General features: G+C 39.9%; 1 protein-coding gene across 5 annotated transcripts; it reads left to right on the plus strand.

The window, feature by feature from the left end:
* The first annotated feature begins 407 nt into the window (after positions 1-407).
* LOC131271177 (E3 ubiquitin-protein ligase goliath) lies at positions 408-16,981 on the plus strand. 5 transcript variants are annotated; one of them, XM_058272565.1, is made up of 11 exons: positions 408-725; positions 5,360-5,909; positions 6,039-7,004; positions 9,514-9,649; positions 9,718-9,835; positions 11,013-11,084; positions 11,152-11,228; positions 12,797-12,893; positions 14,883-15,032; positions 15,096-15,314; positions 15,437-16,981. In XM_058272565.1, the coding sequence occupies exons 3-11, from the start codon at positions 6,458-6,460 to the stop codon at positions 16,058-16,060; spliced, it is 2,040 nt and encodes a 679-aa protein (XP_058128548.1). In that variant the 5' UTR covers positions 408-725; positions 5,360-5,909; positions 6,039-6,457; the 3' UTR covers positions 16,061-16,981. The 5 variants fall into 5 exon arrangements, with proteins under 5 accessions (XP_058128548.1, XP_058128547.1, XP_058128549.1 ...); XM_058272564.1 differs by having other exon boundaries at positions 5,360-7,004; XM_058272566.1 differs by having other exon boundaries at positions 408-693; positions 5,360-7,004.
* The last annotated feature ends 2,907 nt before the right edge of the window (positions 16,982-19,888 follow it).

Here is a 19,888-nt window from a genome sequence, read left to right on the forward strand (position 1 = left end):
AGCTAGCGCGACGTCGCGTTTTTCGCTGTTTCTACACTAGCGCGATTTGTGCGACATTTTTTTTTTGTATGGAGTTCAGCCGCCTGTCACACGCTTTCCAGACTGCACCGTCGCGTAACGCGCCGTCGCCTGACAGGCGCTGAACTCCATGCAAAAAAAACCTAGCGCGATTCGCGCGACATCGCGCAAGGTTTTTTTTATATGGAGTTCAGCTCCTGTCAGGCGACGTCGCGCTGTAGTGTGGACCCCGAGTCAGACGAAGTCGCGTTTTGTGACGGGACGTCGCCCTGTAGTGTGGACCCCGTGAATCGTGTTTTTCGAGAATAAATTTTTTAGAATCCGTCAATTGGGGTTCGAATCCGCCCTAGGGATCGAATCTTCGAATCTTCCGAATCCTGATACTGCCAACACTGATCCGCAGTGCGGAGAAAAAACTAAAAAACTGTGAAAAAACGGAAAACTGATTCCGTCGCGAAATGGGCTGTGTAGTGTTGCGAGTGAATTCAATGAAACGCCCACGAAATTTATAAAGTTTGTTTTGAGTTGGTGTCATCAGACCAGATCCCTCGAGTGCGCTGGACAGGGTCGATCTATGAGATGCATCAAGCAAAACACACGGGACTTTTGGAAGATAAGCACAGTAATTGCTGCAAAAGTACGGCCAGTGTTTATGTAAACAATCGTTGCGAAATCGTAAGTAACTACTTTGGAGTTTCCTAGTTAAGGTAAGGAAAATCCCGCTGCTTGCAAATCATAAAATACACCAAATCCCCCGCGCCGTTCTGTCTGAACAATTGGAAGCGTGGTGTGAAAAATACTCCTATCCACCAGATTCAGCACAAAGAGAACACTCGACGAGTGGAATATACGTTTCTTTTCGTGGGCAAACAAAGCCCGTCTGAAATCTGTAAAGAAATTGAGCACATCCGTGGGTGGTGCTGAAGTAAGCCAGCGGTGGTGGTATATAGGTTTAGTGTATAAAAGATTAGTAAGAAAGCTACCTTTTTTATCGAGTATCATACATTGCCAACATTGCCTTGGACATATTGAAGTTGGGCCCGTTTTTTGACAACTTCAAAAAAAACGTGGAACAAATTAGTTTGTTTATAGCTGTGGGTGTTTTGTGGCTTTCGTCCGAGACAGACCTGCGGCCCAAGTTGAGTCGGTCTAGCATAGCCGGGAGCAACACCCGGAAGACGAGGCAGACTAGCTGACCTCGGAAAGCCTTGTTCCGGTTGAGCAGGTAAGGGTCCAAATCAAGCAAATATTTTTCTGTAATATTGTGTTATATGTTTGAATATCGTCAATCATTTCTGAGCAGGAACCGAGCAATGTTTGATAAGAACTAACCACTCGACGTTATGAAACCAAACAGCGTCGCAAAAAATGCTTACTGCATGTATTTTGGTTACTTAAACTGTACAAAATCTCGTTCCCTCGCAGGCCAAATACAATCAGCCATCAGGTCGGATTTGACTGCTCTTTGCCAGCCCCTGACTTAAATGGAATGTTTCCGTTCTCTCTCTTGTGGATGGCATTATTGTGCAGAGAAGATTCTGCAAAAATGGCCCAAAGTAGGTCAAACGAGAGGAAATTGAGATTATTTTCGTTCGTCACCATTAGGTTCGAGAGAATGTTTACGCTTGCAAGGGTCCCGTTCTGGTCCCTTTCTTCTTGACAGACAAACCTAACATACTGACCGTTCAAAATTCCTTATACTTATGTAGCAGTTGCTGTTGCCAAAGATTCCAGACATGTTCTATTATTTTCTGTTTTCTGGTTGCACGAACGAACTGGCACAGGCTCTATGACCTTTTAGCTTTTATCTAGATCTTTTTAGCTTTTATAAAGTGGAATTTGTTGGTATCAATGCTTAATTGACGAGAAGAATTACCATTTACGATACAGAAACATTGATGCAAAAAATCCAATTGATTTATATATAATCGCGTAACGTAAACAGTCGCAGCTAAAAACGACAAACAATGAAAATAGCATTTTAGGTAAAAAATGTTGTCATGTGCCTTGTGGGATTTAGACCCTAGTGAGTTTTTCCGACAACGTGAAGAATGTGCATGCATGGCACGGTTCGTTGAGCGATGAACTAAAACGTGTACCAGGCATTACCGTAAGCCGTGGAGAAAATGTGTACAAATGTCCTTAATTCCGCACGAGGATATGCCATGTGCACATACAGCGGGCAACATCGGTCAGGTGAAGGAATTAAAAATGATAGGTATGCAAAGGTGACAATCGACGTACGCTTTCCGAAGTTGTGACAAAAAGGTAATTGCCGCTAGACTCGTGGCTGTTCAGGCAGATTATAGAATGTGACGGTGCCACGGATACTCCTTAGCAATGTGAGTAGAATAAAAATGAGGATTGGCATAAAAAAGCGTGTGTATAAGTAATCTTTTAAGCTTAGTGGTCTGCTATATTAAGCCATAAGACGAACATGTCGCTTCATGGGTTTCATTTAATATTGGTATTCTTGTGGCGTTTTGCATCTATTTATTGATCGCTCAGTATAGGCTTCAATACTTTTTCAAAACTGCAAAAGTTCAAGGATTTGCTTCGAAGATGTGTTCTACTAAGGGAGTAGCATTACAAATTCAAGTTGCGCAACGGAATGTTGATGAATGAATGCTCAACGTATCGTTACGTATCAACATACAACATTTGATAAGGAAACCCAACCTACGAAAACAGTTTAAGCAGTGCAGAACACCTTTGCAAAGCAAATAATATAAATAAACTTTCGTATGTCTAGGTATTTCAAATCTAAATGTGGTATACACATTATTTTACTTCAATTATAAAACATTGGTACAATACCAACCTGAACTCATTATGCTGCAGTCCAACTCTACACTTTTCCGAGGGTAAATTTGTTCACCTCGACTTGTTTCTCTTCTTTCTTTTTGTGTTAGTGGGATATGAAAGCATGTGTGCAGGTTGTTTGAGACATCCGTGACTATTCGGAAATATAATTTCGGTCGATTTATCCAGCGAGTTGGAAAGCAAACATTCAGTGTAGGCTATTTGCTATTGAAGAGGAGGAGATAAATCATCATCCGACGATAATTAGCGCGAAATGAAACAGGCGAAGCTCAATGCTTTTCGTTATAAGGGGGTCAATTAACCAAATGGAATTAATGCAAGCAGAACAAGTTCGTGTGCTCAAACATGAAAGCCAAGCTCCACACATGTATACAAACATGCCCTGAATGAAACAATTTTCTTTATATTCTCATCCCTATTGGCATGTTGCGAAGTAGATAGTGTAAGTCAAGTGCTAGAATGTGGTAAATTTAAATTAAAACTTTGTTTTAAATTCACAATAAAATTTGCCCGTAGAGATATTGATTTTGTTAATGACTCTTATCCATTGCGGGATTGGTTTAACGCTCGTTGATAGTTTACCACACCATGCTTTGTTTGTAAGTTAGTCATATGACCAATCACTGGGCTGTTCGCTTTACTAATATTTTGATCAATCGATAATTTTCCTTCGATAAAAACACAACATTTTTCTTTCTGTTTGAATTACACAAAAATTACAACTGCAATAAACTATGAGTACATTTCACAATAGTTCAATTTCAAGAAAGCAGCAGAAAACAAAAATAACAAGATACAAACAGAAACAGCAAATCCATCCATTGCTTCGTGCAAACGTGTTAAATGAAAAAGGCAAATTAAAACCCGTTCTAACCTTCGCGCATTCAACGACCTGCCTTGCACCTCTCAGTCGTACATTTGAAGCTCCTTTCGTCGTAGCTAGTTGAAGGCGAATGGCGCATTGCTTCAGCTATGCGAGATGACTTAGTGGCGTCTATATTTTCGTACGGCAAGCAACCTAAATGATCGAGATCAGCTTTGGTTGCGGGAGCTAAATCGATGGAAACAAAGCGTGAGAAATACCCTGCTCTCTAGGAGCGCTTGTACGCAGTGACGGTCGGACGGTTGTCTCGTCTTAGAACCAAGTGCACAAGAGAGATGCAGCAACGGTACCAGGCGATGTAAAACCGGTTGTGTGCCTGAACCGGACTTGTTTTGAACGCAGATAACTATTGAAATAATGTTGTCTCGTGTCATCTCGTACTAGCGGTCAACTATGTTTCGCAACAGAGCAAGTGCGCTTTTATAGATGTACCGTTAGACATCTTGAAACATGGTACAGATATCAACAATTCTATGATAACAATCTTTCGATTCATTATTTGACCAAGGAGCTGCAGGATATTTTAATATTCATTTTAATGAAAATACCGATTTGTTATTCATTTATAAATATGCCGGGTATAGAATATGCAGCAAGTGTTGAAACGAGATCGTATCACTATTTCTTGCAGTTCGAACGTTGCTGTAGTCCGTACATACATGGGTCAATATCACGGTCATGGGCATGGCTGTGTTTTCGTTTACGTGATTTCTTTCGCAGAAACTGGATTTAATCACAAGCTGTATGCCTTGGGTATGTGAGGTTAATTGCCTACAAGAGCAGTAGTGCCCTCGATCTATCGAAAGTAGTTTCTTTCGCATTGCAGTAATAGACCAGCTGGTTAGTATTATGTATGAACGTATGCATTGAGCTTTCGTTTATCTAAGTTGAAAAAAGCACCAAATTCATAGAAATATACGCATGATTCAAATTTTTTTTTTTTTTTATTATTATTTACAACATTTTTACAAATGAAGAATGGTACATTGTTGTAATGTTAGGCTAATCGTGATGCTAAATAATGCAATAAAACGCAATTTTTCAATTAAAAAAGCCAATTTAGACTAACTGAAACGGTGATAAAGACGAGTGTGGAATTATGTCCTAAGTTGATTTTTTCCCATCCACCCATTTAGTGAATGATAAGCGTGCAAAGAGCTATTACATTCGCTGGGCTGATGCCAAACGCTGTCAACTGAGCTTGCGACCACTTTTGAACCAAGTTATCTAATCTAGAAAAATGACACTGGTAAACACTGTCCTACGCCTATCGATATGAAGAAAATCGCCGAAGTAAATGTAATCTTTCCTTTTGCTGATTTGTTCGAATGTTTGTGCACCTCAATCGAACCAGACAGCGGAAAATCTAGTTTTCACTTTCCCTACACTGCGAAGGGTGAGTTGTGTGCAATAGACTTTAAGGCCAGTGATGCCAACGAACCATATAAAATCAGCCGAGAGTAGTTTAGATGGTCTAGGACAACGGAAATTATTGAATTTAACCTTCTATAAATCCAACGAGTTCTGGTAAACTCAATAAAATCATACTTCACACAAATCTCAGTTTAATGCAATTATATAAACCATGCCATATGATCATAATGGCATTTTTGTTTTTTACTTTTCATTTTCCAGGTCCAGTCGGGTTATGCAAGTATTCAAGGCGTCGAAGAATTCATTGTAAGGTTGAAGGAAGCCCAAGAAACGCATTTGTCAACCCGGCAAACAACGTAAGCTTCTGGCCGCATCCAAGGTTATGCTTTATGCAGTCGATCGATCAAGTGGAGCACTGGACCAGTGCACGGTAGCGGATTCTACGTTCAAACAAGAGAATTGAGAGAGCACAGGACTAGGCTAAGAAAAGACTGCCCGGCAACACATTACTCTCGTCTACAGCTCCGAAAGGCAACGGCACGGGAGCAAATCAAACAAGTTATCAGTTGCAGTCCAACCACGATCGCGGAACAAGCGCGGAGCGATCGCATTTCGTAGAGTTCAACCTTCCGGGTGGCAGAACAAGTTGAATCAGAGGAATGATTCGAGGCGGTTGAATTGACGAGTGCATTGCGCTGTCTGCTTGGGGTTTATGCAGTGAAACAACATCTATATGATAAATTTTGCCTGATGCAATTTATATATAGAAAAAGGAATGGTGATCCTCCCTCTACAATGTCTTTTGAAAATAGTGAGTGATTAATGACAGCAGAGTGTACGTACTACTTCCGTAAAAATAGTTTGTTTGAAGTCATATGCCCTTTAAACGAATTTATGTTGTGCAACGGGTAAACATAGCTACGATATTTTATCCTTTCAGTGTTAAGTGCATTCTAAGTCGAGACTTTTCGTGAAACATACATAAAATGTAAGAGCATTATAGGTTCGAGTAATATAGAATGCAAGATCCGGCAATTGCGAACCGGTTGGCGACTCTTTGCACCATCCCTCAAAGTTCCTGGAAGTCTATCGGTTGCGCTACTCCATTACTGTACCGATGATGTTTTGAACTAGTGGTCTGCTATGTGTTTTAAATTTGAAGTAGTTTGCGTTACACAAGGTGTGATCGAATGATAAGCAAATTGTCTTGTGCATTTGTTGTGTAGAAAATTTGCGATCGTGTTCTGTGTTCACATCAAGTGCCCGAATATTCGACCAAAAGCTGCTGTATGATAGCACGCCTGTAGATCAGATTTCACATCGCTTGTATTGCACGAAAATTCTGTGAGAGTACAAAGAATGATGTCTGCTCTAAGCTATCAGGTTAACATGAACAACTTCCTATCGCTCTTGGTTGGCGCCTCGCTGGTGGCAGCTAACTCGTCGCCGAACCATGATATATCGGCCCCGTCGCAGCCAACCGAGTTCAGTAACGGCGTCTCTTCATTTGCTCTTCCGGCTGAAGACCGTATGGCCTTCGAGACCTCCACGTTTGCACACCTCAACTACAGCTACGTGGACGCAGAAGGACACTTGGTGGAGCTCGGGGGAAACGAAAGTGCTAAGTATGGCGAAGGTCGAGTTCTGAACAGAACCGGCATCCTGGTGCATGTTAGCAACAGTGTAAATCGGTCGGATCACACTGGTTGTTCAAAGCATTGGAATGGGACTCGCGGACAACCCCTGCCGGAGCGTCACATTTCTTGGATTGCACTCATACGGCGTGGTAGCTGCAACTTTGAGGATAAAGTAAAACATGCATTTGATCACGGTGCCGCTGGAGTTATTATCTATAACGATAAGGATGATCCTAAGCTGGATAAAATGAAGATTAACGATAAAGAACGTAAGTATTGGGGCGATTTAAGCTGCTTCACTATACATGCGTTTTTGGCAGTTTCGATATTTATTGATACCAAACAACTAATGCCTTATCACGTGGTACATGGTTTGTGCAATCAAACACATAGTTAAACATAATGCTTCTTCGCTGTTATCAAAACAGTACGCATAGTGTGCGTAAAAAATCTAACAGTAAAAATTATTTCCTACAACAACAAAATTCCCATGGGTGACGTTGTGGGGAGCTCTATTGAGTATAAACAAATGTAACCAGCAGACGCGATAAGCATTCGTGGTTTCCTATTGCAGATAAGTTGGGGTGCAAAGCGAAAACATGCACGTTCGGTGATATCAGGAGTCAGTCAGAAAGATTAAGATTGGCAGACGAACATTCTATTGTTTGAAAAATACTTTTTTGTTTTGTTGATGTCATAACCCACGTGATGAGCAGGACACAGTTGTTCATTTTTGCTGGATACTATTATTTTGTTTATAATAAACAGTGATTGGTTTATTACTGAAATCTACACTTCGCTTTAATCTAAGGGTACTTAACAAAACTGAATGATAGGTGAATCTATTCATTCATAAGAGATTTGATTGCAAATTTTAAGCTGTAGCATCTAAAACAATGGAAGGAATTGCAAAATGAATAATTGGCATTTACTAGAATAATTGATTTTATTCTTTGAAGTTGTCAAAACGGTTCAAAAGAAAACGCACCTGAATGGCTGTCAGTAGTTTTACTTTTGAACGCTTGCTGGTTATCTGGCTTGCATGATACAACCAATATTTGCCATCAAACAAGAATCTACCCTGTGTCAGAGAAGATAAAAATTTCCACTGCAGCTGACAGTTCATAAAAAAACTATTTCGATATTTGCTATTGGATTCGATGGTTCGAGCAACCCCATTGTAAAGCTCAGCGGGAGATAAACGCAATCTTAGTTGACTTTTCGAGTCGTGTTGATCTTGTTGATCTACTCGCGTTGCGTTGGTCTTTCTGGATGGTAGCTAAAAGAAACCAACGGAGTCACGTACAAAATAGAAAAAAGTATGTGCACACATGGTTCAACTGTTTGATTGTATTCAGTTGGACCGCCCCGCAAATCCCTTTCTAGGAAAGGTTACAGACAGCCGCTACTCAGTCTTCGGGTGGATTACTTTCACTCTCTTGCCGTCGCCAGTAATAACGTTATAGCGAAGGAAATCTTATGCGCTTTCTCAGCGTGTGTATTGTAGCGCCGACGTCTTGTTTTGTCGCATCTGCTACAGCATTACACGCCGCTGGCCTTCAGTGAGACTAGGGTCGTCGTGTTTTCCTTGGGTCGTTAATCCGATGGATGGGTGTGACCATGGTTCCGTCTGACGAACCGCGTGCGAAGGAAACAGGACGTGCTGCGTCGGAGGATTCTTAGATGTAATTAATTTATTGCTTCAGCTCATCAAACGCAGTGTTGAAACGCTTCCTGTCTAAATATGGCGTATATATATATGCTGTTTGTTTATCAACGCATTTTATCGTCAATTAGTATGCTGAATTTTGATATGGCCTTGAACGCGGAATAGTGTGCAGTTTCATACATATAATCTTTGAAAATGAATATGTTTTTTGAAACATCTAAAGCTCTTTGTAAGGATATTTAACCAAATAGTTTTTCGAACAATTTTCCATAAGATTTATATGCGTGGGTTCCATTTCACCCACAACAATGAGGGGAGTGCGAAGGAGTGAGAATCAATAAAGCATTGACACATTTAGCCGGTGTGATAAGATTAAGTAAATCATGGTTTTGTGCATGATATTTTTTTTGTATAAGACGTGTAAATAGGTTAAGCACTTTTGAATGAAAAAATAACAAACACATTCCTATGTATATTTGTTGCATCGCCGAGATATAGACACGCAAAAGTGATCTTCTCTGGTGGTGAGTGGTGAGTAATGAACGTACGCAGATCGCCATAGTGTTATAGCTTGGGTATCGCTTTGCGTCTCAATATCGTAGAGCGCACAATGGCGCTACCAATGATTTTCTACTTTGCACCTGTATAAATCTGAATGGCATTAGCATACTTAAAACGGCGCTGGGGCAGCAACTGCGCCTACGCGGCATTGCCAGTGGTTGCGTCGGTTCATGGGCATTTGAACATTTGTAAATTATTTCCGACGATTTCCTGTTTCCTCCAAATTGACACAACAAGCTTTCTGCGTTGCGATTAACCTAGAAAGTACTAAATAAGTGTGTGTTCTCCTTTCGAAAATTAAGTTATGACCTATGATATTAATCAACTTTTTTTTCGACAAGTCGACAAAAACTTATACATGATAAGCGTTGTTTAACTTATAGTTCATCCTACTGTTCAACTTTAAAGTTACATGAAACTTGGATTGATTGAAGAACACGTATTTGTTATCACCTAGTGGGTTTTGAAATTGTGTTTATTAACTTTTAGGACTTAGCTGATTCCGTTCAATTTTATTGCTTTCTAAGTTGATTTTTTAAATGTTCCAGGAAACATTACCGCGGTATTTACATCAAAAGCAATGGGTCATGAATTGATCGACATTGTTGAATTACGTGGCCAAGAAGTTGTTATGCATATTATTGAAGGTTCCCGTCAGTTTCGTAGCATTGGCAACATAAATAAGTAAGTAAAGATTAAATTTTCAATCTATAAATGTTACGATGTTTTAATTATTTGTCTTTTATTTGCAGAGCTTCCGTTTTATTCGTCTCTATTTCGTTCATTGTACTGATGATCATTTCTCTTGTCTGGTTGGTGTTTTATTACGTTCAACGTTTTCGATACCTGCAAACCAAAGATAAGCAATCAGTAAGTAATGTCGTATAGGAAGAGTAATTACAATTTAATGTTTATGTTTTTTTTTATGAATTTTAGAGACTTTGACCTATTCGGTCATTCGTCTCTATTAATGTTTATGTTGTTAGCACACTATGTAAGTTGGTTATTTGCCTGAAACAGATAGTTCGAATGAACGACAATACTAGAAATATTTACAAATTTGGTATGGGACTCTGGCAGAAGAGTTTGTTCTAATTTTCTTTATCGCCACAAACGCTATTATGTGAGAATACTCGCTGTTTAATCCAATTGAAACTCACATCGTATACTTTACATGGCACATGGGCTTTGTACTGTTACTTATTACGCTTTTTTTACTGACGGTACGGTACGGTAGACTTGGACGTATAAAATGGGAGCCCGCGACAGCCGAGCGGTAGCGCCGGTTAGAAAATCACGCCGAGGCTCACCACCTCCACGGCATTGGTTCGAATTCCAACTGAGACAGGACCCTCCCCTGTACGAGAGGACTGACTATCCACGTACACATAGAGTAAAAGTCTCGTAAGCCCTTAACGAGCACGCATATCATCAACAAGGTCGTTACGACAAGAAGAAGAAGAACCCGAAAATGGAATGATCTAGTGGGACCAGTATGTTGAACTCATTAAACATCAATGAATTTTGTTTTAAAAAATTGTTTGCAAAACCAATGAATTTTGTTTTACTGCACATATATTGAAGCTGGCGTAAGAGGAGCTACACATACGATTTTATTATACGTGTTGTATGGATTTGACAGATGAAATCAGACGTACGATTTTGTCTTATGATGAAATGAATGTGAATTTATCTTTCAACCAAACTGGATTTCTTAAACCCGAAGTTGAGGCTTTTATCTAGAAAAAATAATTAAATTTATTAAAATTTCTTAAAAATTTTAAAACAACAGAAACACTTGTGAATCTAACGTCCAATAAAATTCCGTGCTATAAAGCACAGACACCATTCTGGTAGCATAGTTGAAAGTCAATATACAAAAGAAAATTGTGAAGCTTAGAAATACAGATGAATTTATATTGACATCATTATGGATACTACAAATAATTAGTGATACTGGCTATTAGAATAAGCTGAAAGTGTTATAACGTATCGTCTGAAAAGAGTAAGGTATATGCAAAACTAATAATGTTGTTTTATTTTTCAGAAACGATTGTGCAGTGTTGCGAAGCGTATAATTGCCAAAATTCCAACAAAAAGTATTAAATCGGACGATAAGGTACGTATTTGTCCAATCTAAATAGTTACTCCATGTGTAGGCGAATAACTGAGTATTTGTATTTTAGGAAATCGACAACGATTGCTGCGCCATTTGTATCGAACCATATAAAGTAACTGATGTGATACGTGTACTTCCATGCAAGTGAGTATATATTAAAATTGAAACTAATATTTTTATAACGATTCGCACTCACGAACATATGTTAACTTTAAACCTTCATTAAGATCCCCCAGGATCCCAGTAAGAAATCTCCTTTGAATAAGGATACATACCCCAAGGGGGGCAAAAAGGACGCATTTCCTCCTACTTTTAAAACATTATGTAAGGAAATCCTGGTTCAGAACAACAGTAAGAATAAAAATGATGACAAAACTGATGTATTTAGTACACAGTTACTACCAAAAGCAAAAGTTCACCGTCGATTCCTATACTTTAGTCTGATTTTCTTAGCTAATTCTCAACGTGTAATGTAAAGAAAGGTTGTTGTTCTTGAGATACGCGTACTAAATAATTTTTAAACTATAAATAATGTCCATTTTGGCTGAGATTTGATCCATTAACACCGGAGACGAAGATCTTCGCCTGCACTTGAATGCACAATGTTGACGGACAGACGCATATATCCGTGCCCATCGAGGCACGTAAACCATCGCATAATTGAGCAATTCCTGTTTTCGTTCGATTCGTCCTTACCGTTTCGATCGTTCGTTCGTTACGCATTTATATCGGCTTTATTTTTCTGGGGAATGCTCTTGCCGTTGCTGATTGCCATGTTCGTAAAGGTAACCACGGCTGACCTTGGTGACAGCTGCTAGTTTTGGACAAAAAACATTGGTCATCAAAGTGTTAAACTTCATGTACAGAAGTCATAAGAGTCTTCGTAATCCATCAAAATAAATTGGCAAGAAGAGACGGATATTGTTTCAGGCATAGATATGCGCAGGAACAGGCTAAAAGCTTGAGTAATTAGAAATACCCTGTCAATGCAAACATGACACGTTTGTATCCGGGATCAATGATCGTCTGTTTAAACATACCGTGGCAAGTGTCCTGTCGAGGGGAAACATAACAAAACGTTGTTTAATTGTAAAGATTAATAAACCAAAACTAACCGTATAGCTTCCAAATTTCTCACCCGAAACAGAACACCATGACGGTTAGAAAGGGGCAAAAAGTCTAGTAAGCCCTTAACGGGCATGCCTTACCAAGACGGACATCACGCTAAAAAGAAGAAGGAGAACTTGTAAAAAATGCCGCATATCATAAATTCATACATAATAACAATTCATCTAAAGTTGAAGTGTTTTGTGATATTATTTTTGGACTTCGACGTCCGACCAGCATTTGCCACCGGTTTAATTTATTTAAAAAAATACAGTATTTACGTTTTAAACACAAAAGATCGTTCTGTTATTACCTCTGTTATTAACTTATGTTTTCGCGTTCCCTTAGTTTACCTCACATAACAATTTTTCATCGGTTTTGCTTGTAAATTTTTCACCATTCAGTATCTGGAAAACTTTCTTCCAGCTCATTTGTCTAATATTTTAGCTAAAGCAGTCTCGTTTTACAACACATTAGTGTCTTGAGTGATGTGTTTAATGTTAATACTAATACAAAGTAGTTTCGCAAAAACAATAATATCAATACGAAAAGCAGAAATTAGCATTTATAACCTTCTTTGTCTTAATTCTCTTTCTCCAATTCAGGCATGAGTTTCATAAGGCATGCATTGACCCTTGGCTACTGGAGCACCGCACATGCCCGATGTGCAAAATGGACATCCTCAAACACTATGGCTTTGTGGTGGGTTCTTCAACGACGCAGATCAATGCTGCAATTACGGAGTACTTAAATATCACGCCACCGCCACCACCCTCAAACACGTCCACTATCACAACGTCCTCGATGACATCGATTGAGGATTCGACAAGGATAGTTTCCTGGCACGGACAGGCTGGAGCGCGTCCGTCGACGGCATCGGCTACAAGAGATAATCCTGTGCAATCCGAGCCGGTCTTGTCGAGGAATATCTACAGCACTAGCCTTAATACCGGTGCCGTTGGCGGTCAGCTAAGTGACATAGTAACGATTATTATTAACATCGAAGATTACGAAAATTCGACTGACGATATTGCAACTACGAGTACGAGTGGCAGTGGAACGAATAGAGTGGTTGGCGGTGACATTAATAGTGGAATGAGTGGATTTTGTAACTTTTCCACTCAACACGACCATCCCGTGCATTCAAGTAGCGCTAGTATATGCAGTAATTCTCGCGACATCGGAGTTTGTGATAGTAGCAATACACATAACAGCGACAGCAGTGAAAGTAACAGCAATAGTCATTTTATAAGCAAGCATATTGCCAATAAGTAAGCCTCACAACCAATGCTTATTCACTACCTTTTCATACGTAAAGAGTCATACAAAATATGTGAAGAAAATTTAATTTGAACTTTGGATGACACTTTTTACTATGCAGCTCATTGCAAATGAAAATAATAAAAGAATTTACAAGGGCTTTTGTCCAAAATAGGCAACTGTTTCATGTGCCATGTAATATAGTGTATGTTAGTTATGATACCGTAAATTTTGGAATACATTGCCTTCAAATAACATTTAATTATATCAACTGCATATTCATGGATTCCATCATGAACTAACTGTACTGGAATCATAGGTATGGCATTCATATACCGGTTGTACCAGCAGAACGATTAGACGAACTTATACGCCTAGGTCCATCCATCCGTAACTACGCAATCAAACTTATTCATCTAGCGCTCCACTGTGATACGTATTGAGACATTATTATGATTACTATTAACTATACATCGATCAACATCTGTCAGCGCAACAATTTTAATTAACGCTAGTGCTATGGTTGCTATTGCTACTATCACAAACTACGGATTAGTCACGGAGTTATATCAACAAGCGTCAATATAATCATATAATTTTCAGTTTAGATGGTTTATGTTGAATTAAATTGCGATTTTAAAATTTCCGATTGTCCCTGGCCGTGGTAGTGGTAGTACGAGTCATTCAGTAGAAAAAGAACAGTAGATGGGCAAACCAAGATGACACACCTTATCTTGGTTTATTACGCAGTATGGTTGCTCATTTTCAGATGCAACTTAATTAAGCCTAGGATTAACCTAATTTGTTCATCGGTTTTCTTTTTTTTCTTACATTCGTGTAGGATCTTCTGTTTCTTTGTTTGTTGGAATAAAAAAGTCGCATTCTAGACGCTATTAAGTATCGCTAGCAATTATGTAAAGCTAATAAAGTATACATGGAATTTGTTACGTCCTATCTCATGCTAAGTAGAAGTTTAGATTGAGAATATGCTTTTCTACACGATTTTTGAGTGAATATTTTAAACAGTCTATTACCGGGTGTAGTGCGATTCCATATGTTAAGGGAAGATTCGATCAGTTTTACCGCAGCAACTGGACAAATAAACTTCTCTGTATGATTTCATAACGTATTGTTTGTTTTTGTTCTGTATATTTTATGTTACATGTGTGTATGTTAATGTATTCTCCTTCTATATAGCTATATAGCGCTATATATCTCCTTCTATATAGCTTGGATTCTTTTGTAGAAACCCACTATTCGATATGTAATAATTTATTTTTATGTAGCATAGTTATGGGTTTAGCTATTTGTTGATATTTTTCTGCTGTTTTAAAATTAGGTTTTCTAGTAAAGATAAAGAAGAAGAAGAAGAAGATCATGCCAGACTTGAGATGTACGTATATGAATAATTTTATCTCTTGTTTACCATAGTTTACGGGAAGTCAAGAGAGCATTCTTCAATTAGATATGGATATAGAAGAAGGTGATCTTATTGATGACCGAAGCAGTACAGATGGTGGATATCAGCGGCGAAACAGCGTCAGTCCGTTGCCGCAAATACGAGCGTCCAGTGAGAATCAGGTAGAGATTCGAAAAAAATGCATGGTTTATTTGTTTTCTAACACTCGCCTTTTGTAATTATAGATGTCGCGAAGCACTTCTGAGTCAGATTCGGACCAAGATCACCTTGATAGTCCGCAATCATCGGAACACAATACTGTTCGTCGGAATAATGGTCAAAGCCAATGTCGTCTAGAAGCTCAGGATGGAACCGATATTTGTGTGGGATGTCTCGCAGCAGCATTGAATAAAAATCAGCGTAATCTGGAGTATAATAACGCTCTGGACGATGAAGAAAGTGATGTAAGTATACGCTATCACATAGCATTTTCGTTATTTCATAAGGGGCCAAAGTGTTGTTTCTATGTTGCGGAATTAGTAAAGAACCAGAATTTTGAATCCTTACTCTATTAAAACGTACACAGGTCTGTGAAAATAGCCCACATGGATCGACAAGCCTTCCAGCGACTCTTAAAAAGTACAAAGGAAATCATTCCACAGGATCGTGTCGCGGGATGAACCCTGCAGACAATCCTCGGGACGAAAACCGGAGTAATGGAGCTCATCAAAATAAGCAGCACTGTAAAGATATCCCCGAGGCACAATCAAGGCTTCCATTCAAATTCTACAAAACCGATCGCGGGCAGATGCGTAAAGTACGGACGCCACTCCAGAATCTACTTCCTCAGTCAATTTCGGCTCCTGTTGACAATGAAAGCTCCTTGCACGTTTGCATTCACGAAGATCCTGCCCAGTTAACAGAGCCGCCATCGTCAATGGTTAAACAGGCAAAGAATGAAACGGAAGAACCTTCTCAGATACAAAGAAATCAATATCAGACTAACGCTAAGCGGCGTTGCTCGCTGTCACGTAATTCGTCGTGTTCGTCTGCGGAACACAGGAGTGTAGTGACGTGCGAAGATTTAAAGCTTGCCATTGACTACTCCAACGACGAAGACATTTCTGATGAAACTGAACCAAACAGTGATAATGATTTGATCGTTCGCCGATCGACACGTGGTGAGGAAAAGGAAATCCGGAAAAAGTGATCAAATCGGTGGCATCGCCTAAGAGCGTCGAACGTTGCGTGGACTGACAGATAGTGAACCGTCTTATACGTCCATCAGAAACGGTTATTGATGACGCTAAAAGCGGTATGTGATAGAGTGAGAACTTACAAGCTTAACAAAGTGTAGAGCAATTGCATTTTTTAATTAAAATAGCCTTCTTCAGATAGCCGAATGCTGTCTGTGGCTGTTGGGCCAAGGCATCCACATTTTGGAAATGTTAGAAAACTGCGTACGGATTAAATCACCAGCAGCGTAGTAAACAGATCAAGGCACCCCTAACTAACTAATACAAGTAACTAAACTAAAGGACTCCAACGATAGCCATATGAGTCCTTCTTTTAGCATCGTTAGACCTCGATTTTGCCCTAGTATCGTTAAATAAAAACAAGCTGAAACTGATCCGGTAACAATGTTTCATAAATAGGAATATTGACAAGCAAATTCAAAAGTTCTATTAGAAAAAAATTCTAGAAAAAAAAACATTCTAGGACTGTTTTCTAGTACATGCTATGAATGATAGATACATCCTTTCCTTAGCTAGGTTAGGAACAGTAAGTCTTAATCTGATAAAAAACCTACCGATATTAGAATAATTATTTAATTGCTTTTCATTTGAGAAGGACATACACTGACAGCTGTTCAAGAATCTGTTTGGGTTTTAACAAGTTTTGTTTCTGTTCGTGAACATTACAGTCAATTTTAGGTTTTTAACGTTAGAAATTTGAAGCCCAAAGGATATTTGCGTTTCAATTTATAAATTCGTTCCAATTGTAAGAATGCATCTTTGAAAAAATGTTCCATTTAATTTCCCTTCATTTTTTAGTGGGTTCAGTGAGTCTAGAGAGTTAAGCTGCTCTTTTAAGCAATAATACGAATAAAATACGTGCTACTGAAAATATTCTAAGCTTAATTTTAATTTACACATGACTACATCCTCACTTGAAATGATTTCGATTTGTTTTTTTTTCTTTACAGTAAGCTGTCGCTTGCAATACGGCATGCCACATCACATTAATGTTCTACATAGGCGACTTTAATGTTCTATTTATCTGTCGTCGATGCAGGGCGCAAAATGGGTGCGGAAAATAGAAATATTCGCTTAGCTGACCTGCAGCACCTTCATTCACCTGCAGCATCTCGTCACGGGCCAGTCCCGAGACGGGGAGGTAGTGACGAGAAATAACAATATGAAACTCTTTAATCATGTTTCATAATTGGAATGAGTTGAATATAACGAGGATCAAGTGGAGGGCAAATCTGGTACCAGGAGCTGCGGTAATTCCAGCTCCACTAACCTGTACTACAATTGTTGCGGTTAAAACGTTCGAAGTAGGTATTTGTCCAACACAGGCCGTGTCCGCCGACCCGGTCAACCCCTGGTCGGTGAAACATGTCGGAATCTGGTTGCGACGATAAAGGGGATGTAAAAGCTTCTTCTTCTTCTTCTTCTTTTCTGGCCCACTCGCAGTTGAGCACGTCGTGCTGACAGGGCCTGGTCAGCTATCGTTCTCCAGGTTGTTCGGTCCATGGCTCCATCCCCGGTCGCATCCTATTTCCCGCAGGTTCTGCTCCACTTGGTCTATCCACCAAGCTCATCATCGTCTTGTGCGGGCGGGTAACTGGTGAGCACCTTCTTGGTGGGGCATGAGTCCGGCATCCATAACATGCCCCAGCCAACGAATGTCCGGTTCGCCATGCAGCTCAGCTAGCTCGTGGATCATCCTTCTCTTCCACACGCTCTGCTCAAACATACCGCCAAAGATAGACCAGAGCAAACGCCGCTCGAATACTGCAAGGGCGTTCTCCGTAAGCAGAATCCAGAATGCCTATAGAAAACGACCGATGTTATCAGCGTGCGGTAGCTCCTATGGTATCGTAGGCCGCTTTGAAGTCGATGAAGAGGTGGTGCGTCCGTATTAGGTGCTCTCGGCACTTCGGGAGGATCTGCCGTAGAGTGAAGATCTGGTCGGTGTTGGATTTGCCTCCAGCAAACCCAGCTTGGTAGCTTCCGACGAATTCTGTAGCAAGAGGCGCGAGTCTGCAGAAAAATATTTGGGATAGGATTTTGTAGGCAGCATTGAGGACTGTGATGGCTCGAAAGTTGGCACAGTCCATTATGTCACCCTTTTTGTGTACTGGGTGGATGACACCCAGCTTCCAGTCCACCGGTATCCTTTCCTGCTCCCAGATTTTTACAATAAGCTGATGCATAGTTCTGTTTCAGCTGCTTGTTGGCACTAGTGACTTCGCCCAAGGATGGTGGGAGAACATCGTCGTCTACCTCCTGGCTAATGTGCTGCTCGATTCTGCCTGCGCCGGTGCTGGACTCCCCCTAGTCCCCGGGAGAATGTTGCCCTCCTCGTCTCGACACATTGCGACGTTTGGCGTGATGCCGCCTTGTGTCTTCTTCAACATTCTGTAGAACTGGCGAGTTTCCCCCGACTGAGATAGCTGCTCCGTCAGTTGTTCATCCGACTCCCCGAAACGACGCTTCTTACTCTCGAAGAGCCGGGTTTGCTGTGGAATGGCGATGATGATGAGTCCTATCTCTTATCCCATCATAGGTTTGAGAATGGCTGAGTTATCTTAAGATATTTGTAAGCAATAACCAAAGCAAATCACGAAGTGGTGGTATCAAAAAGACCCTTCACTAAGAAGGAGAGTCAGCTCTATTTTCTTTGCGTACAGCGGTTAGCACAACTTTCCATATACAGAAATAGTGGATTCACTCTCCGGAGTACACGGTAAAAAATGCACTCTCCTATTCGGGTAGCAAGTACACAACTTGTACTTGTGTAGAACAAGCGGACATTATTAGTTTTAACGAGAATCGGTGGACATTTTGCAATGTTTTGTTATGGTAAGAACCCAAATGAAGCCCTCCCACCTCCAACTTTCTCCCCCCCCCCTCCCCCCCCCGCCCAACGCCCTTCGAAATCACTGTCGTGGTTACACCGGTCTACCGAAAAAGAGATTTTGTTATAATTTTGAGGCCCCTGTTATGTTTGTTACAAATTGTCGTTTTATTCGTTGTACGTGAACGAGCCTTATTGGCCAAGAGGCAAAGAGCCCAAGAGGCCGGAAACCCACCGTATGCGCACTTAAATAATATCCTAACGTGAGTGCTCGCTCGGGTATTCCCTATCTAGCTTAACGAAACTAACTTAGGAACTAATTCAGTGAGTTACAGTGTGTCTTACAATTATTACTCCACGACACGCCCAATTTTTTTTTTTTTTTTTTTTTCATTCGTGCCATTCTTTTATTCTATTTTTATGTATCAAGTCTGGTTTACCCTTTTCTTTAATTACTACATTTTCTTCCTTATCTTCTAATACTTTAAAAGGACCGCTGTATGGTGCATCTAATTTCTTTACGTTTTCTTCTCTTACTAATATTTGCTTGCCGGGTTGAAGTACTTTTTGTTTCGTTCTGCTGTCATAATATTCTTTGCTTTTGGACTTATTTTGCTTTAGACGGTTTCTAACTTCCTCATGCGCTATGTTCAATTTTATCTTTAAAATGGTTGCATAATTATCAAGATCGTAATGCACTCTATCAATTTTTTCATGTACAATGTTAGATGGTATATTTGCATGTCTCCCGTACATCAGGTAAAACGGTGTATATCCTGTAGCAGTGTGTACGGTATTATTATAAGCGAACTCATAGTAGTTTACCCATTTATTCCAATCTAATGCCTTTTTGTCACTATATATTCTTAAGAAATTGCCCAATTGCTTATGTGAGTTTTCGAGGGCTCCTATAGTTTCGTGATGGTAAGCGGTGGATTGTAGTTTTTGAATA

This window comes from Anopheles coustani, unplaced genomic scaffold (assembly GCF_943734705.1).
Source record: "Anopheles coustani unplaced genomic scaffold, idAnoCousDA_361_x.2 scaffold_12_ctg1, whole genome shotgun sequence".
NCBI lineage: Eukaryota > Metazoa > Arthropoda > Insecta > Diptera > Culicidae > Anopheles > Anopheles coustani.

Excerpts from the sequence above, each read along its gene's own strand:
- LOC131271177 (XM_058272564.1), top strand. The coding sequence starts at position 6,458 with ATGATGTCTGCTCTAAGCTATCAGGTTAACATGAACAACTTCCTATCG. Across the intron at positions 7,005-9,513 it reads GAAGATTAACGATAAAGAAC|GAAACATTACCGCGGTATTT; the intron begins GTAAGTATTGGG and ends TAAATGTTCCAG. Across the intron at positions 11,229-12,796 it reads ATACGTGTACTTCCATGCAA|GCATGAGTTTCATAAGGCAT; the intron begins GTGAGTATATAT and ends TCTCCAATTCAG.